At 45.8% G+C, this 24,398-nt stretch overlaps 1 protein-coding gene across 1 annotated transcript; it reads right to left on the bottom strand.

Moving 5' to 3' along the window:
• Nucleotides 1-1,023: 1,023 nt before the first annotated feature.
• On the bottom strand, nucleotides 1,024-24,019 carry LOC120847767 (chitinase-3-like protein 1). Its single transcript, XM_042288850.1, has 9 exons — nucleotides 24,003-24,019; nucleotides 22,787-22,889; nucleotides 21,252-21,443; nucleotides 16,971-17,227; nucleotides 15,101-15,204; nucleotides 12,023-12,146; nucleotides 8,631-8,816; nucleotides 4,406-4,528; nucleotides 1,024-1,785 (listed from the first exon to the last, which is right to left on the bottom strand). Exons 2-9 carry the CDS (start codon nucleotides 22,875-22,877, stop codon nucleotides 1,078-1,080), a joined length of 1,785 nt encoding a protein of 594 aa, XP_042144784.1. The 5' UTR covers nucleotides 22,878-22,889; nucleotides 24,003-24,019; the 3' UTR covers nucleotides 1,024-1,077.
• Between the last annotated feature and the right edge of the window lie 379 nt (nucleotides 24,020-24,398).

Below are 24,398 nucleotides of genomic sequence, written 5' to 3'. Positions count from 1 at the left end.
AGGGAGTGCACCAGACGCAGAAAGGGGGCTTGGCATCTTCTCTTGGCCAAGCAGAAGCCGATAAAAAAAATCCCCTAGCGGTGGTAGTAAGAAACCGTTTTAATCGCTTTAATAAGCGCGTAAGAGTTAAGTGTAATAACCCTTCATGGTTGAAAATAGACTGCAAGTGATGTTTCGATCATGATCATGCAGAAAGATGTAACGAATGTACCACTCGAGCTCTGTTTTGCTCGGACAAAGTTTGACCGCTCGACCAGCAGATTTCCGGCCCTCCGCGCCTGGCGTACGGATTATGTCGATCGTTCCGCTAGTTGCACTCTTCCACCATGATTCTAAATGACTCTTATTGAAACATAACGTGCACCACATTTTCAGTCACAGAGAGTTAGGCCGATGCACTTACTAAGTTTGTTTCTCGCGACCACCGCAAGGGTATTATTTACGGCTCCTGGTTGGCCACATTCGAATTTGTGAAGACACCTGGAACACGGCCAGCCTGCTTTCGGCCAATGACGCGTCCTCATTTGTCTCCTATACTTCTTAATAAGTGGCCAAACTCTCTACATATACGGCTGTGATTTACATTATCTGATCTAGCCAAGCATATTTCTGAATGTAATGCGCGCTCGCCATTATAGGAAGAAACTTCAATCTTGTGCAAAGAAAGAGATTAATGTAAAATAAGCTTAAAGGAAACCTTGAGTATAAGATACCACGAAAACTGATAAACGAACGCGTGAAAAAAGTTCCTACTGTTGTGAGGTTTTGTTTTTGTCGAGGGGTGAGGTAGTCGGAGGGTAGGTATGCAGTTTTTCGCTCGGTTTACACAGCCTTGACGGACATTATCATGTCGGGTAGTTTGATGGCGGGTGTCTGCTGGTGGTGCGGTGCCTGGAGGTCAGTCTATGGCTCAGGTGTGTCAAACCTCTGCGGCAGCATGTTTCTTTGTCTTTTCTGTCTGTGTGGAGGGCCATAAATGGCTGTTCTTTTGCGAATAAACCCAGCTGCGCTCGAGATATTGAGTCCTCTTGCCCGTTATTTTATTTATCCGTGTCTCAGGGTTTAGATTATGATGCTTCATAACCCCCTCGCCCGCTTACTTTTCGCTTCGTGTATACACCGCCGTTCCTCGGGGCTAAAGGTGGTGCCTGGAGGACACGGGCGCTGATAAGCATCGTACCTAAGGACACATTGTATATACATCTTGTCCGATTTTGGGTGGGCGAAGATACCGCTTTTTGTACACTCGAAGGGTTGGGTCATCCTTGGAGTCGGTCGGGTCACCATTTGAGTGGGTAGAGTCACTTTTCGACTGGGTCGGGTCACCACCGGAGCCTTGGTGGTGAGTGGCGGGACACCTGGGACACATCGGCCACCTGAGACACATGGGTCATGCGGGACAGGCGTAGGACGCTGTGTCTTCTTGATGGCGCTTTGCAGGGGATTCTTGGTACGGCCACACTCTCCTCCGAAGTCGTCTGGCACACATCGGCCACTTGGGACACATGGGTTAGGCGGGACAGGCGTAGGGCGCTGTGTCTCCTTGATGGCGCTTTGCAGTGGATTCTCAGTGCGCCCACAGTCTCCTCCGAAGTCGTCTGGGTCACACGGGACACATCGGCGACCTGAGACACACGGGTCAGGCGGAACCGGCGTAAGACACAGTGCTTCCTTGATGGCACTCTGGAGTGGATTCTTGGTATCCCCACAGTGTCCTCTGAAGTCGTCTGTTTCGATGGACCAGACCATAGCTCCCGCAAGACCCTTGGACAAGGCGAATGCGACCTGCGTTGCGAGAGTGACCGTAAATACTGTGCCGACAACCCGCTTAGTACGAGCGTCTGGTGTCCTATCACCGTTTCTGCCTAGCGTCACTGACAACTTAAAAAACGAAGGGCGTGTCGAGTCTCGGGAATCTTATTATCGCAGCCAATGAGGTTGCAGCACCAGCTGATAACATCGCCAAAGGACCAATCACGAGCGAGAAGCATGAACGCAATAATTCAAGCCCCGAATATTGCCGTGCAGATGAACGCACTTTCAGTTTGTACTGCTTGAACCGAAGCTCAGCCGCTGTGAAAAGGCAGTTGATCTTGCTCGGGAGTTTTCGGAAGAATAATTGGGGTTGTGTGGATATTTAGACAGCGTGTAGTTGGTCAGCCATTTCAAAGTTGCGACGAGTCACTCGCTGTACATGAGCAATTTAGCCAGTGCTGCATTGAACTAGAATAGGAGTGGAAAAATAGCCGGCCCCCAGGTGAGGCGCTTCGTGTTGAACCTACCAGGTAGCGCTGGTGTTCGATTCCGGAGTACTCCTGCCAGCGAAGTTCGCGCCAAACGTAGCTGTTTTTGATCTTAACGGTTCATTAGTGTGGCCTGTGTATGCTTTATGAGTGTTTCAACGTCTATGAATTAATGTTTAAAGCTTACTTGAGCAATGTTGTGAAAACCGGGGTAACCAGTCTTGCATGCTGGCGCGTAGCGGTGCGCATCTGCCTTTTTTCTCTTCGTTTTCATTGCTTAGCGACAAGACTCGAACCTATGTAATCACAATGCCAAGCACTCGACATTCACGAAAACAAATTGCGAAAACGACTATAGGCACAACAGAAACCATCTGAAAACGTACGCAAGCCCATATCCCATGCTACAGTAGCCACGTCCTCCGAATTTCGACAACAGCGCCATTCGCGGCAGTCTACACTTCTGGCTTCACACGGCCGATGGGGCGCCGTCAACGCTTTTTCGACTTCCCCTGTACCAGTGCAGTACAACCGCTAGTCTGGGGTCTTTAACGTGCAACACGCAGTAGTGATACACGACCGATCGAAACGGGCAGGGGTGGGGATTGAGCCCAGGATCCCTGGGTTCTGCAGCGCGAGCTCCACGTGCTCCGAGCTGGTGTGCGCTAGCCCACTCGGCCACCAATCCCCCGAGTTTTTGGGAGTTGGCAGCACGTAAGTTGTGGTCCGTTTCACACTATGATGTACCGCAACCACCGTGACCGCAACTAGGCCGACGAATCGTCTTAGCCGATCCAGTGCTTCACGGGTGCTGTACGTCCAACCGGAGGGTCACGTGACATACTCCGAGCTATGGACTGGCTCTGGTGGCTCGCAACCTCCCCCTCGGTACATCGTAAGGTGAAATGGAGGATAGCTGCACACTAACCCGGCCATTAGAATTACAAACTAACAAAAAAGCAAAAGACAAGAATATTAGTACACTAAATTAGTGAAAGTCGTAGATACACTAATTAAAAAAAAACAAAAAAAAAACAAACAAAAAAAAACAAAAAAACACGAGGGTTTAACGATTGCGCTGGCAAAAGCTACACACAAATAGACCACCTTCGATTTACACATCTGATGCTCCCTCCGATATGTTCCTTGTACTTTGCCCTTGTCTGGGTTCGGGAGTAAACTTGTTTTTAAAGGCTGTTGAAACAAGACACGCTTTCTGGTGTGCAGAGCGTTTGCAGGACGAAAGCGGCCTCTGCTTTTGTTGTCAATCCTTAACCTTCCGAAAATAAGAAAGGGAAGGAGGCGACACCGAAAAAGAGGCGATAAGGAAAACCGTGCAGTTTGTGTGGTTTATATTCTCGCTGAAAACGTACCCGTGCGCCTAAACGTTCACTTTTTTTTTTTACAGCGGAGCTGTTAAGGGCTATAGTGCCCTCAGGATCGTGTCCGGTACCAAACAAATGTCGACACAACACTCTGGTTGCCGCCGTCGCTCATAGGTGGCGGTAGCTGTCCAGAGTGTTGTGTTTGCCGGTTGTCTGCTTGCCGCCGTCGCTCATAGATGGCGGCAACATTTCTTCGGAGGACGAAGAGCGGGAACGGAACGAGCGGCAATGTGCGCAGCAGCACGAATGGTTCCGGAACTGGCGCGAGGCTGCTATCGCCTCAAGTTCCACTGCGCCGAGCGCTTCAGAGTCCCTTGCGAAAGAAGAGCAGATCGCTCGCCTGGAAAGCCACCGCCGAGAAAAGAAGCTGCAGCTCCGCTGCTCTTCCTTCTTCCCCAAAATAAAAAAAAAAAGCTAAACTTTTTTTTTGTTTTTTTTTTGAGTGGCGGGCACGATTGTTTTGCTGCGCTCAGCAGGAAACGTGTCCTGCTAAAACAGCCCTTTAGGTGCTGCATCTGTAGAAACCGCCTGTGTTCAAACTGCCTGCATAATTTTATGCGATTGTGCTTTACGACAGTTGAAAACAAGTGTCGCATTCTCAAGCCAAGCGCACGAATACTAATTTTGTATCTACCATTTGGAGTGGGGAGCTGCATGACGACAGACAGCAGCAGTCATCTGCGGCTTTGGGACTGAAGCTTCTCAGATAAGCGGATGTTAGTGGAGCGATCTCTCTATTTCTGGGGCGCTTTCACGATCGGTCTTGTGAAATCTCACCTTCTTTTTCAAACTCTCGACGTCGTCATAGCCAATCCACTGGTCTCCCTTGACGATCACCGGTGCGCCGACGTCGGGGTCGCGAGTCTCCTTCCAGCCACCAGGGCGGCGCAACACGCAGATCTGTGTCGCAAGAAATAATCTCAGCAGAGCTAGTCAAGAGGGCCACCCTGTGGAATCTACGCGGAAAGCAAGTCGTCTGCTTGTTGCGCAGGAGTTGCAGTGACGTCAGAAAGACGCTGAGCTCTGATTGGCTCTTGTTGGGGTATAGCGGGGAGACCTCAAAGCAAGCTGTCTCGAGGTCTACCCACTATCCTTCATTCAAAACCAATCAGAGATCGGCGTTCTAACGCCACCACAACCCCTACAAGAGAAACAGACGAAATTGCGCTCCGATAGCAAACGCACAAAGACGATCAGCGCTGTGACGATGCACTTTCGCAGTTTTTTTTATTGGCTCCATCGGGTTTTAGTGTCGGCTGAGATCGGAAATCTGACGTGAACTGCGGAGCATGACTGTGCGGGGGACTCAGAATTGATCTTGGCTGTGTTCCAAATCTTACCCAAATGGATCCGAGTTACTCCAGCGGATCGTGTCACGTGACAGCACAGATTGAAAAACGCTGGACACGGGTAGGTCTTAGAACGCCAAAAGGGTACAAAACCCTTACCATGGAGTAAGATCGAGTAAATTTTGGAACACGGCCCTTGTTTCTAGCAGCTGAACCTCATTCTCACGAATGTGCCGACTGCAGGGACGAGCGGAATTCCTCGTAGTCTATATAGCCTTGAACTACTTGCTTTTAATAAGGTCTGTTTACACGTTTGCGTTGGACTGTGACCAAGTGCTTTGGAGTTTTTGGAGACCGCCTAAAGAACTGGCGCGCGCTGCCGCCATTTGTCGGGTCCACCTGAAAGGCTTCCAACCTTCTATGGACTGAAGGAAGGTTTTTTGTAATTAAATACAAAAATGTATTTAATTACAAAGTGTATTACACTTCTAAGAAAAGTATTTCAATAGAAGAAACACATACAACGAGCGTATTTGATCAACTTTAAACACTGTTTCAAATACATTTTGTTTTCAAAGGTTAACATCTTAGATTTCAATTTAACAGAGGTAAAAAAAGACCATGCCCAAATAAAAAGCGGAGTTTGCATACAGTAAGGATCAAGTGCTTAGAAAGAATGTTGCAGCTCTAAAGATAAACAAGAAATATTTGTCACAACTTTATAGGTGAATAAAACATAAAAAAGAATGTGTTAACTGTAACCCTAACTTAAAGGGCTTAGGTAATGCATAAAATCCACTAAGAAAAGAAAAACCGTTAATTTTACAAATTAAAAACATTAAATGACAGAACCAAAAAGGCAATAATTGTAATCATCCCACCATTTTCCTGTTTTACTTTTTTCCTTTTTTTCGTCGACGTTTATTTTAAGCAAAGCGCAGCAAGAGTCATGCTCATTGCATACTGCTTCTTTCGCGAAGAGTGTCGACTACCAGACTTGGTTGCTAATAGCAGTGTCCAAAAATTGTTATTGGGGGCTGTATTTGTAATATTCAATTTTAAGTACTTAAACAGTAAATATTGTCACGAATGACAAAGGATAAGGCGATGGGTTAACTGGAGAAACTAAACATCAAATAGGGCGAACTTGTGCCCGAAATAAAATAGAAGAACGCTTGCGTCGCAGGCGTCAATGTCGGCTAAACAGCAGGATCGAGCGCTGGGGTGAAACTGACTCCGGCTCGCCACGTACACCCCTTTTTCTACACGCGTGGGCTTCTGGAACAGTCGGCGTAGAACATTTTGACCTCGAAAAGGCGGCAAGGTTTCTCGAACTTACGAAAGCGCTAAATTGAAAGAACAAATAAAAGACACCTCCGCTCCCAGAAATCGAACCCGGGGCCTCCGCACGAAAGCCAAGCACTGTAACCACTCGGCTTTTTTTTTTTTTTTTTTTTTTTTTTTTTTATAGAAGTATACATTTGGTACATACCGGCCACATGGCCAGGTCAGTGATTGCATACACTACTAGGCATGCACACTACTAAAATAATACACGAAAAATTTCGAGCCGACAAAGAGAAAAAGACAAACAAACAAACAACAGAACACTTGGTCCCACCCTCTTTCTATAATCTTTCTTTCCAGGGCGGTTGTGCGTTGCGGGCACTGTAACCACTCGGCCACGCACGCACTCGCTCGGCGACGCGCATAACAATAGAACACACACAAAAAAACTAAAATAAACAAGACGAGGTAGACGGGTGTACACAAGGCAAGCTCCGTCTTCGTTATTTTGTGCCCTAATTATTATGTTATTAAGTAGGCTGAATCGCCAACCTAATTCAATTGACAAAGACATTCCCCAATATGTAATTGAATACGAAATACAAAATACTGAAAGTATTTTAAATGCGTATTTCAAATACTTGAGCTCGGAGTACTGGCCATACTTCTAGGTCTATCCGATACATGGCGCCAGCGTGCAGTGTGTTGAGCGGAGAGACCGCAATGCACTCGGTCACAGTCAAACGCAAAGGTGTGAACCAGCCGTAAACCCTTAAACATATGCCCCTCCTGCAATATGTGATGCTGCGATTGTCTGTGAATATTTCCCCTGCATTCGGAAACAGTAAGTGCGTCGTTAACGCTGGCCATCGGTGGTGCAGCAGGCGCCGCCATCTTGTCCACGCGTTTGGACAGATGCGCCCTGTCTCAGAAGGACCAATAGCTGCTTCTGCTTGCGCACGCCTCTCGGTTAGCCCCGGTCGAGCGCAGTAAGTCCTCAGCGTTTGTGCACGGTACCTAGCTCGAAACAGATGGTCTCTTCAAGGAACAAACGAGAGTTCAGAGGACCAAATGCTGCCGTTAGTCCTTTGAGACCATTTTTTTTCTTATAATAATAATAATAATAATAATCTTTATTTCATCTTTTTCCACATACAATTTTACAGAGATTCATACCCCACATAAGCCTAAGCGGCTTGTGCGTAGGGCAGCGACAGAGCTCTAGTCACTTATAACAACCCTTTTTTACACTTGTTCAGTTCTTTGCAAACAAACAAACGAAAAAAAAAATGAAAACAAGACATATATACACCTTTACTCCATAACTCTCTACAAAATAACACACACAATACTACACAATTTAGATTCCAACCCCTGGTAGACTTCTCTTCTGCTTATTGCAGCTCTTTTCTGTTGATAAACCATTGTTTTAACTCACGTTTTAACTCGCTTATTTTTGTAATTTCTATTATTCTTGGTGGTAGCTTATTGAACACTCTAGCTACATATGATGCTCTGACTGCTTTTCCATATTTCGTCTTAACCTTTGGTTCTTGGAATAAATTTTTAGGCCTTAGGTTTCTTATCGGGATATACTTTGTTTTATATTTATCGCTGAACTGATGTTGAATTATAATATTTAATTCCAGTAAGTCACTAAGTTTTTGAATATCCAAATGTTGATACATGTAATGTAACAAAACTTGAAAGTATAAAACAAAGAGGACGAGGACGAGAACAGGACATCTTTCATTTAGCAACAACATAGAATGGCACAACGATAAAAAACCGCCCCCAAGGGTCTCAGCGTTCTCAAAGAGGGAAAGGAGATACTAGTTATGAAGGAAAGGGAATACACTAAAAGAAAAGTTTGAAAAGCGCATCAGTAATCAAGTTATTTTCGATTAGTTAGAATTAACCTTGGTCATTGTCAGTGATAATGCAGAATTATTCTTGTTTGCAGTCCAAAAAGGGAATTGTACCACTTTTTGGACTGCAAACAAGAATAATTCTGCATTATCACTGACAATGACCAAGGTTAATTCTAACTAATCGAAAATAACTTGATTACTGATGCGCTTTTCAAACTTTTCTTTTAGTGTATTCCCTTTCCTTCATAGCTAGTATCTCCTTTCCCTCTTTGAGAACGTTGAGACCCTTGGGGGCGGTTTTTTATCGTTGTGCCATTCTATGTTGTTGCTAAATGAAAGATGTCCTGTTCTCGTCCTCGTCCTCTCTGTTTTATACTTTCAAGTTTTGTATCTATTAACCAACACGCTCGTTTTCAATTGTAAATGTAATGTAAAGGTCTATTTTCATCTACATACAAGTTTTTTACTACTTTATTTAAGATAGAATTTATTTTATCTTGTAAATACTTTGCACAGTGCCCGTATATAGTAATTCCATATACTAAGATAGTGTACCTCATTGTAGCCAAGGTACCCGGCGAATTTGGTGTGGTTTCCCGCTTGGCCTGGCTGAGTGGCAAGGGCCAAGTAACCCGAGTTCTTGGGGTCGTCCAGGGTGAAGGTTCGTCCATAGAGCGGCAGTCCTAACACCATCTTGCTGACGTTGGCTCCCTTGTCGATCCAGAACTGGAGGCCGGTTTCCTGCGGTGGATGGATGGATTGTAGTGGCGATAGCCTTTCTATCTGGTGGTACTTACGCCCACGACTAACTCCATATAAAAGTAAAATAAAGTTGGTGGTGCTTGCGCCACCCTTAGAAACATTTGCCCTTTTAAATTGTGTTGTAAAATGCTTCTGACCCTACCAAAGCGTAACCCTCAGAGAATTTCAAAAAACGGTCGTTTCACTCCATTCCACATTAAAACGTACTAACGCTGACAGAAATCAAAAGAGTGTCGGCGATTAAGCGAAATCCTGAAGTCGGATTGTGCTTTTATTCTACAGCATACGCTCTACAAACTGTCTAATAAATGTATTTACTAATTGATAAGTTGCTGGATTGAAACGCTTTAAGGTCCTTTTTATTCTTCGGAACATTAAAGAGGCCGCACAACGATATTCGCTTGGAATGTTTTTTCACTTTACACGAGCTTAGCACTAGTGGAACCCAAGTGTACTCGCACGCAACGCCACTAACCAAGGAGCTCCTTTGTTGCGGGGTAATTCGAAGGACAAAAACGAGCGTTTTCATTAATCTCTCCTCCGCTAAACTTGATGACGTAGCGTGGGGAGTCGCAGTATCCCCAGTGACGGTATTTAAATGCGACTCAGACTGGACCTGAGCATTGCGTGAGCACTCGATTTGGGCTCGTGATTAGCGGCGAGATGTTATGGTGGCGCCCGCCTATGGTTCCCCCTTGTGACGTCATTACCTTGCCAACAACAAGTTCGATGGTGTTTGTAAATAGCATGGTGGAAGCCTGAAATCATTGCGCTCTCAAAGGAACACTGCCAACACCGTCAAAATTAAAGTTCTTTCATTCCTCTTATTTCCGTCGATGATAAATCCTTTTCTGACGTCATAGTCAGCGTTCGGCCAATCGTGGAAGGCCGACCACAGCGACGCTTTCAGTCGCGCACGTCGCCAATAGCCAATAGCTCGCCAAGCGTTCGGGCAGTGGCCCGTGTCCAATCGCTGCAATGGTGACAATATCCGCACCATAACAATGTTTGGGAATCAGCCAGCGCGTGTCCTGTGCTTCGCCAACCCCAGCGCGTGGCTACGATCAACATTGGCGACATATAATTAGCTCTAGATCACGTGGTCGTTTGTTCTGGCAGCCAACTGAGGCGGTGAACTTTGCTCCTTTTCCTTTTATTTTTTCTGCTACTTCCATTCCATGTGGTGAAAAACGAATGTGGTCATTAACGTCAGGGACTCGTTCTAACCTGTATTTGCGCAAAGTACAAAGATCGTTGCATCGCCCCTTTAAAGAACAGCATATGCGAAGTCCCATTAACGTAGAGCTTAAATTCTGCTTCGTTTGATTTAATTGATCTGATTTCACTAAAAAGGCCCATTCGGGGAGTTACATATAGTGACGGAAAAAACAGATGTATAGTGCAGTAGCAGTAGTATACAAAGTTAACCTTACCGCAAGGTTACACCTGCAGCTATCGTGAAAAAAAAAAGTGAAAGCCGTTTACAAATCCCTGTAACGCCGAATTGGAGCGCAGCTCTTGAGGAGGAGGAGTGAAGGGTACTGAGGGGAGGGTAGACCCCTCCTCCTCCCCTCATTCTTTAATATGCTCCGGGGGGGCGGTCACGTGACCTCGGGGGGGGGGGGGGGGTGTCACGTGACTTCGGGGAGGGGGGTCACGTGACCTCAGAGGGGTCACGTGACCTGGGGGTCACCTTGGGGTCACGTGACCTTGAGATGACCTTGGGAGGGGTCACGTGATCTTGGGGGTCACGTGACCTTGGGGAGGAGACCACGTGACCTCGGGGGTCACGTGACTTGGGGGTCACGTGACCTTCAAAGGGTCACGTGGGGTCTTGGGGTCACGTGACCTTGAGATGACCTTGGGAGGGGTCACGTGACCTCGAGGGGTCACGTGACCTTGGGAGTCACGCGGGGTCACGTGACCTTGAGATGACCTTGGGAGGGGTCACATGACCTTGGGGGTCACGTGACCTTGGGATGACCTTGGTTACGCCGACGGCGACGCCGACGGCGACGCCGCTCAAGCCGGGAACGGGCCCCTAAGAGCTGCGCTCTAAAAAAGAACATAAACAACTTAGGGTTAAATAAAGTGCGATATCACAATATTATGTAGTGGTGGAGGAAACTAATGTTCTGTAATAGCCTGAGGAGTAAGAATTATCTAAATGAATTGGCAGAACAAGCAGTCCCTTTAATTTAGCGAAAGTTGTCATGGCAAGAGCTTTTCGGTTTGCATCAATGTTACAATTTATGATTTTGATTGCTCACGGTGCTTTACGATCGAGTTTTACCATACCAGAATTGAGCTCACTCTTTTCTCACACGCGCCTTAACGAAATGCTTTGTAGACGAACCACAGCGTACTCTCCATGCGACTTGTCTGCCAATACGGTAGACTGTCGCCGCTTTATGCCATTAAGCTGTCACAATCCGAGTCCCACTAGCGCGGCAGACAGAAACAGCCGACACCGACAAGCCTCAAACATGTGCAGCAGGCACGCGAAGGTATCATGGCAGGCTGGCAAACACTCGAGTGCCTGCTTCACAAACACCGAGACTGAAAGCTTGACCTTCGCTGGGTGCTGCACGTGCTAGTGGTGGGTCGGTGTGTGTTGTTTCTGTTTGTCACTCTAGTTGCTAGACTTGGGCAGTATGCCGCGCTCGATGGCAAATTTAGAGGAGGGGGGGGGGGGGGGGGGTCAGGATGGTCATGTCGCCTCCCTCGGATTTCGTATGTGTAAATGTTTAGGGCGGGGGGGGGGGGGGGGGGGCGTGTTTTCTCAATCAGGAATCTGACACGCTGTCCATACGCCATGCAAAAGATGTGGCGTTTCTCTTGGCAATCCCCTTTTTCTCTGGGCCACACCAGACGAACAAACAAGCGGGGCAGACGTGATGGCATGCATTACCTGCGAACACGCCTCACGCTCGTTCGAGGTATATGTTGGCTTCGTACGTATGTATGTTTCGAACATGTTTGCAGGCGGTGTCACTTTCGCCCGATACACCCGGAACAAGGCCTCTCCCGTTTCTCTATTAACGCGAGCCGCGGTTAGGCGGCGCAAGTCGGCTTCGATGGGTTCAAGCGGGTTCGAGGGTGTTCGCTTTATGCGCAGTTTCGGATCGTCTTTGTGCGGTCGGGTGTCACTTAAAAATTCGTTCGTCCCCGGTTCAAACACGTACCACGTTGAATGTCTGCTCCAGTTCGTTGCCGCCCTTCCTCGCACGGAGGGGAGAGTTGTGTCCGGTGTAGTTCTCCCAGGCGCCGAAGAAGTCGTAGCCCATCACGTTGAGCAGGTGAACGGACCTGTTGAATAAACAGGCGGCAAGTCAGGGAGTTCTAGAACGGGACAGATGCCACCAAGCTAAATCTATTTTAAATCGGGGTCAGGTTAACAGTTCAGGGGAAGCTCCTCCCACCTCTTTCCACTTTATTCTGTTTAGTTTATTATTCCCCCATGGCTCTTCGAATGAAGAGCAGGGCCAACTGAAGTGTGAACCCCTGTCCAGGTCTGGGGGTCACCAATGAGATGGAATTTAACTGCGCGGATAATGGGAGCTATATACTCTGTTGGCAGGTTAAGAATACCAGGAAAGGCTCCTGCCGTAAAGTCCTCCACTCTTTCCACGTTAGTAGCGCAAATGCTGGAGATGAGAGAGAAGACGCGAGTCAAAGCGCGATTCCCCTCGCGTCCTCTCCAGCGTTCGCTCTGGTAAAGTGGAAATAGTGGTGGGCCTTGGCGAGAAGAGCTTGTCCTGCTTCTCTTAAAGACCGACGACCAGTTGGCGCTTCCCACTTTTCCCTCGCTTCCTTCTCTACTCCCTTCTACCCTGTCCACAGTTGCCTGTTTCCTTCGCCCCGATGGCGAGGAGGATCGTCTGCCTCGCAGAAATTCGAGTCTGGTCGTCAGCCTTTTAACCTGCGACAGAGTTTAGCGCAAGTGTATACAAAATGGTCACCGTTTTGGGAATAGGATTTGTTCTCTCAGACGATTGCTGTTAGATAGCGTGATTTCACTTGGCTTCTAAATTTTATCTATCGAACTGTTTTCTTACATTGCAATATTTTTCTCAGGAAAGAGTAGATTGAGTAAAATCGTGCCGTTCTGTGTTTTGTTTACATTGATTGAGCCAATGCAACACTGAATATTAAGACTACAATTAAGAACAGCCGTGGTTTAGTGCAGTCTTGCGGAATAGACAGCCACATTCCATTCCAACTCCATTCTGGAGAATCAGAGTTTCCGACAATTCCATTCCTTTCAACATCTAGGAATGGAGTCACTGGACCCCTTCTCATTCGTGGAATGGCCGAACGCTGCCATTCCGTTCTGATAATTCCTAAACACACACACCCACAAAAAGAAAAAAAAAAAAGTGGAACTTTTTAGCTACATTGTGTTACCGAAAGAAAGAAAAAGCGGCATAAAGCTGACGTTTTTAAACGCAGACAACTGAAAAAGTATGAGAAATGCTTCCCCAAGGCACTAATTCTACTAAGCCCGAGCGATGGCCGCATTAATCGCTTCGTGGCATCTTGTGTCGCTGCAGACATTGATCGCGCGATCAAGCGTAAAAGTATCGCTACAGACACCAGAAATTAAAACTACCCATTTTCTTCGCAAACGAATCGCGTACCCTCCACACATACATGGTCAGCGTGCTGTATGTTTCACGAGGCATTAAAAATGTTTAGTTCATGCGTGGCGCACGAAGAAGCTATCTTGCTCTCTGCTTCAAATTCCTGCACAACAGTACCGCTAGTGATCTGTCAGAAGCGATGCCGCGTATACCTGCCACAAATCTCCATGCACTGCTGCAAGCACACGAAACAGCTGACAAAGTGCAGTCACTATGGTGCTGCCAGTGCCGGCAAAAATGACTGTAGGATCACGTGATAGAACCCGCCTGAAAGCGGATAGTTTTACGTTACAGCTACCTGCTAATTGCGCATGGTTACAACAGCCACTCTGTCACGTCTCGCGGCGCCTGAAACAACATCTTGTTCCTCTACAGCTTTTCAGTTCCCGTTGTTTCACTCTGGACGCGCCACTTTTATCCTCGTAAAAGCATGAGCCGATCAGACAATCAAGCCGTCACTCACCTAAGGTGCAACGATGCTGTTTCAAGGGTCACTCTGAGTGCGGGATAGCTTTGCACGAGCAGACCAGATTATAGCTAAAGATCGACACAGCTCGCATAAGAACCGAGCCCATTCTATTCCCAATCCACTCCGGGCAAGAGGCACCTGATCTCAATCCATTTCATCCCTCCCAACACTGCCGCCATTCTATTCCCATTTCGTTCTGGGGTCGCAAAAGTGCGGAATGATTCTGTAAGCATTCGAAATCTGGAGTGGCAACTGCGCAACACTGGTTTAGTGTGACCTCCAAAGGGGATGACGTAGTCTCGTAGCAAACATTGAAGAATCTCCGATTTCGTCCTGGCTGTGAACATTTCGACAACAAAAATAACAACAAAATGTATTGCACAGTAAAATAAATTTAATATATATGTATATATTTTATTTATTTTACTGTGTATATTGTATGTGTGCTTTTAATTATGTATATATGTATATGTATATACAGAATTACGTACAGGTCCGCAAAAGCCTGCAGATGCTTGTGCTGGGGACATAACCAGAAAAGATGCTACTGAATTTTACAATACAAAAAAAAAATGAACACATACAAACATTAAAAAGCGTACGCACGAAAAAAAAAAAAAAACAACAACAACAAGCAAACAAACACACTGATTGCGACTCAAACAGCCCTTCAATCAAAATCAGAAATCATAGCTTATACACATAGATCTAAGCTCTTTTGTGACAGCTCTAATCGACTGCAGTTGTACGAAATCAGCAGGCAGAGAGCAACTTAATTTATCGATGCTTTTTCATTCGTTTGTCCCACTGTGCACTTATTTCTGTGACTGCATCGCAGAAATACACGTTATCCAGCGGGCACGAAGTCTGGCATCACTGTCGTCGCGTATATGTCTGTCTCGAGTCCGCAAACACTGTCTAAAGCATTTTTTTTTCTTCTCTCGCATGACCGTTCTGTCAGATTGGTCATGCAAGAACTGTTTGTAGACATGTTCCAATCTTGACATGTATGGGGCAAACATGCTTGGAACATTCTTGAGGCCTGTCCGCACATGTTGTCATGACTACAGCGACCACGGTGTCTTTTGTATGCGATGTGCGAATCGTGTGACTGGTGAGGCTCGACCTATGGAACAGCGGCGTGTACTTACTTCATAACTTCGGGCACGTTGTAGGACACGTTTACGGTTTCGATTCCCATAGATACGGAGGCGATCAGCATGCGGTTTTTCTGGTCCAGGGCTGCTCTGAGCTCCTGAAAATGGTGCAAGAGTAAACGATTCTGCTTCGTGGATGGCCTAGCATAGAGAGTAACGCTAAACTGAACATTTTCGAGCGCGAAGGAGTAGGTCTCGCAGCTAAAGCGGCAGCCAATTTCTTCTTTTTAGTACTTTTTTGTTTCCTCAGTTAAGAAAGAAAAAAAAAAGAAAAGAAATGTTGAACCGGCGAGTTTGGTTTTTTCTCAACATTCTAAACATCCGCGATATTAGAGATTTGAACGAAATTGCTGTATGTACGTAAACGATGTGCAAACACGGGTTGCTCTACAAAAATACGAACAAATCCGCACTGGATTTGCTACGTCATCTATCGGAGGCCAGCGCGTGGCCCAGATTGGATACGAGGCCCTGCGTCAGCATTCGACCGGGACTCCTGTTCATTTCGTGCTTTGGCCGGTCGAACTCCGTTACTTCTCTTCACGGATCCTTCATTAGTCGAAGAACAAATCGCAAAAAAAAAAGAAATAATAATAATCTTCACAAAATAGTGTAAAGCCGCAGCCATGCTGCTCGTACATCATGCAAAAAAAAAAAAAAACAAAAAAAAAAAACAGTGCGATCGCTGCAGATATGATGGCAGAATGATTTGCGAACAAGCTTCAAGCACGATGAATTAGCTGTATAACCACGACTCTAAGGCGACGTTTAGGTAGGGCCATTTACGTATTGGTGACTCGCAAAACTTCGTGTAATAGTTTTCTTTTTTTTACAGCGAAGAGGGATGGGGGGCGGGGAGGGGGGGGGGGGGGCTGGTTATGGTTAGGGTCCCGTGGGATGTTCGTGTGCGTCAACGAAAACTCAGGTCCCGAATTTGATGCACAACCGCTTCATTCTGTGCAAAACCTTATACGGTCATCACTTGGATATGGATTTTCAGTAGATTAGTTATCAATAGGCACCATTTTCAAGATCAGTAGACTCTCAGGTAGATACTAGAGCTTTCTCTAAGATTTTGCCGCTGTGCGACCCGCGTCGGCCATGTCTACTCTCGCATCGCTCTCTCTGTCGTCGTTCCAAGCCACTTGCGCGCCTAGTTACCTTTCCTTCCGCTCTCTCGGGGTGGCGGTCCCGTCGCGCGTGTCTACTTTCCGCTGGGTGGCGGTCCCGTCGCGCGTGTCTAGTTTCCTTGGGGTGGGTCTGCGTCGTGTGCTAAACAACTTCGCTGGTCATCCAACTTCACGAAATAAAATAAGTCATGATGTTTTTTCTTTTAAAATAGACTATTGCGTTTAAATTCTTGTTCGCAGTCGTAATATCAGTTTATCGAGAGTTCGGAACGATAATCAAGAGTACCGCGGTTCAGTGAGACCTCCAGCCTTTTGTGGGCATATGGCTATTCGCCGCTTATATTCAGCTATCTCTTCTTCACCCGAAGGAACCCGAGGTCCTCCCGAGGTTCTCCCGAATGAACCTGAGGTCCTCCGAGGTCCTTCCGAAGGAACCTGAGGTCCTCCCGAAGGAACCCGAGGTTATCCCGAGGTCGGGAAAATTTTCCCATAATGCACCGCGCGGTTACGCCGACGGCGACGGCGACGCCGATGCCGACGCCGCTCAATCCCGAGACGGGCGCCTAAGAGCTGCGCTCTAAAACCGGCTATGGAAATCACTACGACGTAAGAGGGGGGGTCACTGCGAATAGGTTCTTCCGAATACTGACGTCGTCCAGAGATCGTGTATCAGTGCCTACGTCTGAATCGGTCCCTGGAAAACGGTGTTGTAAAAATGCCCGCGGAGTGTTTACCTTGAGCAGTAGGGCGTGGTTCTCGCGGTCCTCAGGGTACCCTCCCCTCCGTGACGGGTACTCCCAGTTCAGGTCGAGCCCGTCGAAGCCGTGGCGGTCGAGGAATTCCAGGACGCTGTCCACAAAGCGCTTCCTCCCCTCCGCCGTCTTCGACATGTTGGAGTACTTTTCGGATCCTTCGTTCCAGCCACCGATGGCAATGATTGTCTTCAGGTCGCGGTTTCGCCGCTTAAGATCGTTAAACTTCTTGTACATGCCTTTTTTTTTTTTTTGGGGGGGGGGGGGGGGCGAGAGGAAGAGGAGCTCGAATTGGATGGGATTGTACATTTGTGAAAAGAAAGCTTGTACAATAATGCTAGCAAGGTTGAATCAGAGGCAATTTAGTATGCAGGACTTGAGTTGAAATATTTATTGAAAACAAGGAGCGCTTCTACAGTTTATAGCACTAAAGTTTCTGTTATTCTATTAATATTTTATTTCTCTAGTTACTGCCCCCCGAAGCCGACAAAACGTGTTATTTTGAAATTCGAGCTTGCGGCACTATGTTTGTATTCTGGGACACGGATTCATCGGTTCGTATAAATTAAACTGCTGGAACGGATTTTAGAATAAAAAAAAATATATATGAATGGAGTTCACCCTGCATCTTCTACAACGTGACTGAAACATTGTGTAACTGCGGCGCGCGAAGTTAGTTCTAAAATGATTCGCAAGAATATTTCGAATTTTATTACTAAACTTTTTTGTCGGCGCATGTTCTTTTGTTTGATATTTCCACGACTTGTTCGTCTTGAAGATTGTATACGTCTGGTTGATTTGCACACCGCCTGCTAAACAAAAGGAGGATTTCTTTTTTTTTTTTTGCGTGCACACGCAGTGTTTTTTAACAATGTCGGAGGCTTCGTTTTACGGCAACAAAATGTTTACACCAAAAACTTTTTTTTTTGTTTTGTCGCAAATAGGGAGAGGGAGAGAGGGTGCGTGGCTTCTGAGCTTCGTAGGCGTGACTAAAATAAATTATGAAGCATATGTTGGCGGCCCATACAGACTATGTACATTTTTTAAACCTAGAAATTTCAAAGATCTATGTTCTTTCTTCCTTTTGGTGCTCGTGAAAAACCTCGCGTTGCTGAAGGTAAACTCACCTCTATACCCTGCCCGTTACCAGTCTTGGGTGAGTTACTTTTAAAAAAAGTAATTAGTTAAAGGTACAGGTAGTTTGTAAAATATGTAGTTAAGTTACAGTTACGGCTACTTCGTCATAGTAACTTGGTTACTTTCAAGATACTTTTGTTTAAAAAAAAAGAACTATGACGACACTTATGACAACAGACAAAGACTACGATTTATATTTCTTTGAAACCTTCAGAAGACTTTCATTTCACTTGTTGAGATTTACGTTATCACCCCTCACAAGACGTTCTGCGTTAAAGGGATGCTGAACCGAAATCTGGATTCCCCAAAACATGCGGCGAAAGCGTGCAACGGCATGCTACAAACACCAAAACATCACTCATACAGCGATATCTCGAACGGATGACCGTATTTTTCAAAAAAGAGGCGCATTTGGCAGGAACTTTGACGTCATGTTTCTCCGAGAAGGAGAGGGAACGGCCTCGCGTCTTCTCTGCCTCGCGGCCTTGAGGGAGCGAAGCGAAGAGAGGAGGAAATTCGGTACCTTGACGGTCACGCGCCTCGTCGGCCTGGTTCAATCTCGACTTCTTTTTCCACAAATACGGCCGTCCATTTGAGATATCGCCTTACTAGTAGTGTTGTAGGGATTGTAGCGTCCCGCCCTGAACCGAAATTTGGATTTCAAAAAAACTATGCTGGAGATGTAGGCGGGACGCTACAATCCCTACAACACTACTATAGTCTGTTTCACCTTATGATGTACCGCAGAAAAGGCTACAAGCGCGAGCTCCTTGCTCTAGGGCACATCTCGGCGGCACTAGCTCTCGTGCGTTAAGAGCAGCTCCCAACGCTATGAGCTCGCGCTTCGAGCCTTCTCTGCGGTACAACATAAGGTGAAACGGAGTATAGTAAGGCGATATCTCAAATGGACGGCCGTATTTTTGGGAAAAGCAGTCGAGATTGAACCAGGCCGACGAGGCGCGTGACCGTCAAGATACCTAGTTTCCTCCACTCTTCGCTTCGCTCCCTCAAGGCCGCGAGGCGGAGAAAACGCGAGGCCATTCCCTTTCCTTCTTGGAGAAACACGACGTCAACATTCTTGCCAAATGCGCCTAATTTTTTTTAAAAATACGGTCATCCGTTCGAGATATCGCTGTATGAGTAATGTTTTGGTGTTTGTAGCATCCCGTTGCAAGCTTTTGCAGAGTGGTTTTGAGGAATCCAGATTTCGGTTCAGCATCCCTTTAAAGGGGCACTGACACCCCGAAGGTCGTATTTATTTTTATTGTCTAAAACGATGCAAGTTGCAGTCATCGACACGCAAAAAAAAACCGCACCGCGAAAAAAAATTTTCCCGCGCGCGCGCGCGCCTTTTTATTTTTGGCGTTTGATTTTCCCGCCTCTCGCCTCCTCGCTTCTTTTGATCGGTGACGTCAAAAATCAGGAAATTTAGAAGCTTTGTAGGCGACATCTCTATAACATTTAATTACGGCAATCCTAAAACATGTTTTTTAACGCAATTGCGAACGCACTACGGCCCTTCTTTTTGAAATACCAAAAATCGGGAGTTCGTTGTGGTGCCGTCTCCTGGATTTGTATCCTCCAACGGAAAACAGGCGACACCGCTCAAAACCGGTCCGCCGCAACGCCGCCACTCACTCCTTTCCTCCTCGCTTTGGGTCGCCATGGCAACAGCAGGGAGTGGTGAAAGAAAGGGGACTCTCAGGTCTCCGCAATTTTTGACGTCAAGGCACCGGCGCCGATCGCGCGGGAACTTCGAATTCGGCATTTGGAAATTGTTTTCTTACTTCACAAATACTGAATTCCCAAATTTCAAATTTTGAGGGTAATGTCCCGGCATCGTTTTCAATCGTTTCGGATAATAAAAAAAAAATATGATTTTGATGTGTCAGTGCCCCTTTAAACAGTCCACCGTTAGGGTGTCTACGCGTCGCGTGTTTCCGCGAGGTAGCTCTGTCGCTTGGCCGAAGGCTTGACTAATGGCAAGGGAGTTTTATAGCCTCACTTTCTTTTCAGTGCGAAGTGAATATAGTTTTCACATTTAAATATTCTAAGCTTAAATGGTAAAACAAAATGGCTAGGTGGCGTAAGCTACCGCCCGATCTGCTCAGCCGGATTCATCGATCCATCCATCCAGGGGCGGGGCTGTTCGATGATGCCGGAAAGGGTGAAGACGGGGTGAGAGAGCCACGCAGAAAAAGGTTCAAATAAAGCAAATGATAAATGCGCTTTTCCGCGCGATAAAAGAAGGGAAAACAGAAGTAGAAAAACGTCTGCCCTCTGTGCCTGCACTTTGCTCCGACGAAAAAGTTTCGAGTTCTTATTTGACTCTGTGAGGACTAATGTGGAGCCCAACCTCCGCAATAAGGACATTTTTCTTTGTTGCGAAAAGTATACATATTTTTGCACACACTTTTTAGTTACTTTTTCAAAAAAGTATTTAAGTTATCGTTACAGGTGTTTAGAAAAAAAAATGTATCGAGTTACAGTATAAGAGCTTTAAAAAAAAGTAACGAATTACAGTATCGCGATACTACCCAAGACAGCCCGTAATACAAAGAAATGGAGAATGTTCACTACGCAAACAAGTTACGACTCCCATATGTTAAATTTCACACCACCACTTTTATTAAATTTTTTTTTCTTATAAATTGTGTCAATTTAGAGGGTCTACCATTTAAACACTTAAAGGTTTCTTTTTGTACATGAGGTTAGCAAAGTATTTGATTTTGTTTTAGGGTTTTCCGTTTTTCTAGGCGTATCATTCTTGATTTTCCAAATTTTAGTTTGGTCTAATTCTAGGTATTTTTCTGTCTTTTTCCCGCTTTCTGTTGACCAGTGTGGGCACCTGAGGGCTCGTCGAGCTGTACTTTACAGTTTTTTTTTCACCTTGGGTCTCTCAGTGTAGTCAATGAAAATGAAGAATCTTGTTACTGTTGTTCTTATTATCATTATTATTAGACCACGTGACGCCGGTCGAATGATGGGATACACTCTGAAATCGAGGCCCGCTACCGACAGGTGGTGGCTCAACAGCGAAGAGACATCTGGCGCCCTCTGGGGCTGGCTAATTTCCTGTTCACTCTAGACAAACGTGCAGTAGTAGCACCTCCTTCAAGCGCTCACCCAAGCCCCAGTTATCCGTGAGATCGAGGTAGGGGTCGTACGCGGTGATCAGGTCGTTCTCCAGAATGGCGAACGTGTAGACGAGGTGCGTGCAGAGAAAGGGGTCGATGTGTTCCACTGAGAACTTGCCGTCTCCTTCCCGGTAGTAGGACCACGCTCCCCAGTAGCAGAGAAAAAGCTTTTCCCGCGGTGCTGTGAAGAAAGAGAGAAAGAAATATTGACAGCGACCTTCACTTGTAAAATCCCAGAAAGCATAAAATGCCCTATCTAAGTAGCGATCCTTTAAATTTCTTTAGAAGTCATTCACCAGTCGTTTTGGGCAGTGAAGAAAACCTTTTTTTTTTATCATTTTCCTCGCTAAATCTAGGGGAGAAACGAACTTGGTGCATAAGTCACCTGGCGTCAATTTTCCGCCAAATTTTGTCGGGAAACTAAATCGATGTATAGGTCATGTAACGTCAGTTCACGTGACGTCAATGTGTACGGACGAACAAACAGACGGACGGAAATGCTTTTTTTTTTTTGTGATTAGGGGTTTTGTCAATAAGTATCATCGACTTACAACAAAGAAAGCACCCCACGGAAACGAGGTTGTTGCCGAAATAATGAAGTCGTAAGTTCATAAAAAAAATACAGTTTTTAAATGATTGATACGATACAGCCGAATATTATGATTCCTGACCGGCGAAAAGTCTACACAAGTAGTGCTCGATGCATTAATTTATTTGACATTCAGTATTTTTATCTCATTAAAGTGAAAGCCTTATAGGTCTCATAGTTCGATCGATCTTCAAAGTCCTTGAGCGAAAGCACGTCGAGACACGATAACTACGAAAACCGACAACACGAAAGGTTCCATGTTAATTATTGTTATTTTGTACTGATATTCTTAAGAGATAACACTAGCTTAGAAAACGTTTATAATACGATATTCGTATGCGAAAAAAAAAGAAAGTTCGTCATTTTTTTTGTTGTTTTGAATTACTGTTGTCTTTCACTTAGACTTTTTTTTTTATTTTTGCACGTGTTTCGTGCCCGATTTTGACTTTCACAAACCAGATTGTGGTAGACACCCTTTGATCGTAGAAATCAATGATAATCACTGAGAACACAAGAAATGCAGTGCGCGGATTATCATGTTCACGCGTCTTGCTCCGTAGTGTGTTCTCCGGATCTCCTTTCTGGCTATACCTTTTTCAAGATCCCCATCGCGCTAGGTGGCGCAAGCTACCGCCCGTTATAAAGGGCAGATCCGTTAGCATCCATCCATCCGTCCAACCATTGGGCACGGAGCCTCTGATTGGATCCGAGTCCTCGCCGAGCGCTGACGTAGTCCCCGTGCCCAATACGTGATCAGAGTACGTGCTTCCGAATAATGGCTGACTCGGGTAGTAGACGCTGCAACAACTAAATGGGGGGCACTTGAAAAAAAAAATAATAATTTGTAAATTGACTGGTAGCTGAGAGGCTCGCCCTGCGTTCCTTAAGTTGTCGTTGACTCAAGTTTATTTTATTCGTTCCTTCCGAATGCTTACGATTTGTTGTCTGCACTCTGCTGCATTTCGATGATTGCGACTCCACGAGGACCGCGGACAGAAACGCAATGAGTGCACAGGCAGACTTCATGGTTTCCGAGGCCTGGGGAAAACGAGATTGGAGCTTTACGAACAGGAGCGGGAACTCGTTTTATTCCTCGCTAAACGGCAAAAGCGATATGACTGTAGAGAAAAACAAAACAGAAGAAAACGGAATTTCGTGTTGGTTAAACATTCGTAAGCCGCAGGCACGCTGTTTATATATCACACAAAAGACGCGGCGTGAGTTGCGGTGGTGACGATGACAGGTTTATTTGCGGACCTACCGCAAGGATGTCCGAAGCAACGAGTTGTAAAGCGCCGTTCACACTCTTGCTACCGAGTAAGACCGATAGAGACCAGAACGGTTTTTAAGCTTTTGCGACTTCTTAGGACCGGATGCGCTGCAGCGGAGCTAGTTCTAAGAGATCACAAGAGGCCTAAAAACCGGTCTGGTCTCTCTCGGTCTTACTCGGTCGCAAGAGTGTGAACGGCGCTTAAGGCAGAGGTTCTTGACGGTGGCGCTAACCATGTGACGTCATTTGTTAGCCAAAAAGGCCAAACTGCAACCTTTCAAACAACACAGGGTGTCGTGCTACCCACCCCCCCCCTCAAAAAAAAAAAAAAAGAAGAAGAAGAAGAAGAAGAAAATATATATATACTTTAATTTTTTTGTTTTTTTTTGTAAAAATGAGTTACGCATTGCCTAACGCTCAGTTTTCGACCAGAATGTAGCGCTAGCGGCTCGGACTATAGATGCCAAAGTTCCAGAACTAAGCGTTATCTTGTACAGAAGTTATGAGTGATTTTCCCAAACTTTTAATCGGAAAATGGCGGCTGACGAAGCCTACGAACACGTGGGGATGAATGGTGTCTGCTACGAAGAACGGGCCCCCAAGTTTCCATGGAAAACTTAAGCAAATCACTTTTAACTTTTGATTAGCAAAGCTCTTGGTTCTGATACTTCGGCATCTGGTTCGAAGCTCTATAGTGCCACATTTGGATGAAGAGTAGAGGCGTTTGGAAATGCGTACTTTATTTATTTTTTTATTTTTTGCAGCGAAAATAACGCTAAAGTTATCCTCGGGGAGACCTTGTATTTGAAACATACTTGGTACACGCGTCAATGTATGCGCATGCGGTGTTCATGACAGAGATTGCAAAATTGTGTACTTACGATTTGCTGGGAAAGGTCCGCATGCGCCCTCTGAAGACCTTCGTAAATGTTCAAACTTTTATATGGGAGAAGCGAACAATCCTATCGTCTGGTTTCTTCTTATCTGCTTTTGTCATTCGTGTGGTCATATAGCTATGTCAATATTGCTCGGTAGTTACTTCCACACACCGCAAAACAACAGACTAGCCCCTCGCAGAGAGAAAAAAAAAAGAAAAAAAAAGAAGAAAAAAAAAACGATACAATGTGAAATATTTCTTGTGGTGACGTGGGGACTGGAGGGCGGACTTTGTATTGGGTTGATACACAGTTGCGACGAACATTCGAATATAGAGCAAGTTCTGGGAAACGATTTAATATTCCGAGAACTTAAATTATAACACGTACAGCGTTAGTGGA

Source organism: Ixodes scapularis, unplaced genomic scaffold (assembly GCF_016920785.2).
Source record: "Ixodes scapularis isolate PalLabHiFi unplaced genomic scaffold, ASM1692078v2 PGA_scaffold11__112_contigs__length_91849675, whole genome shotgun sequence".
Classification (NCBI taxonomy): domain Eukaryota; kingdom Metazoa; phylum Arthropoda; class Arachnida; order Ixodida; family Ixodidae; genus Ixodes; species Ixodes scapularis.
This window is presented reverse-complemented; position numbering and strand designations above follow the sequence as displayed.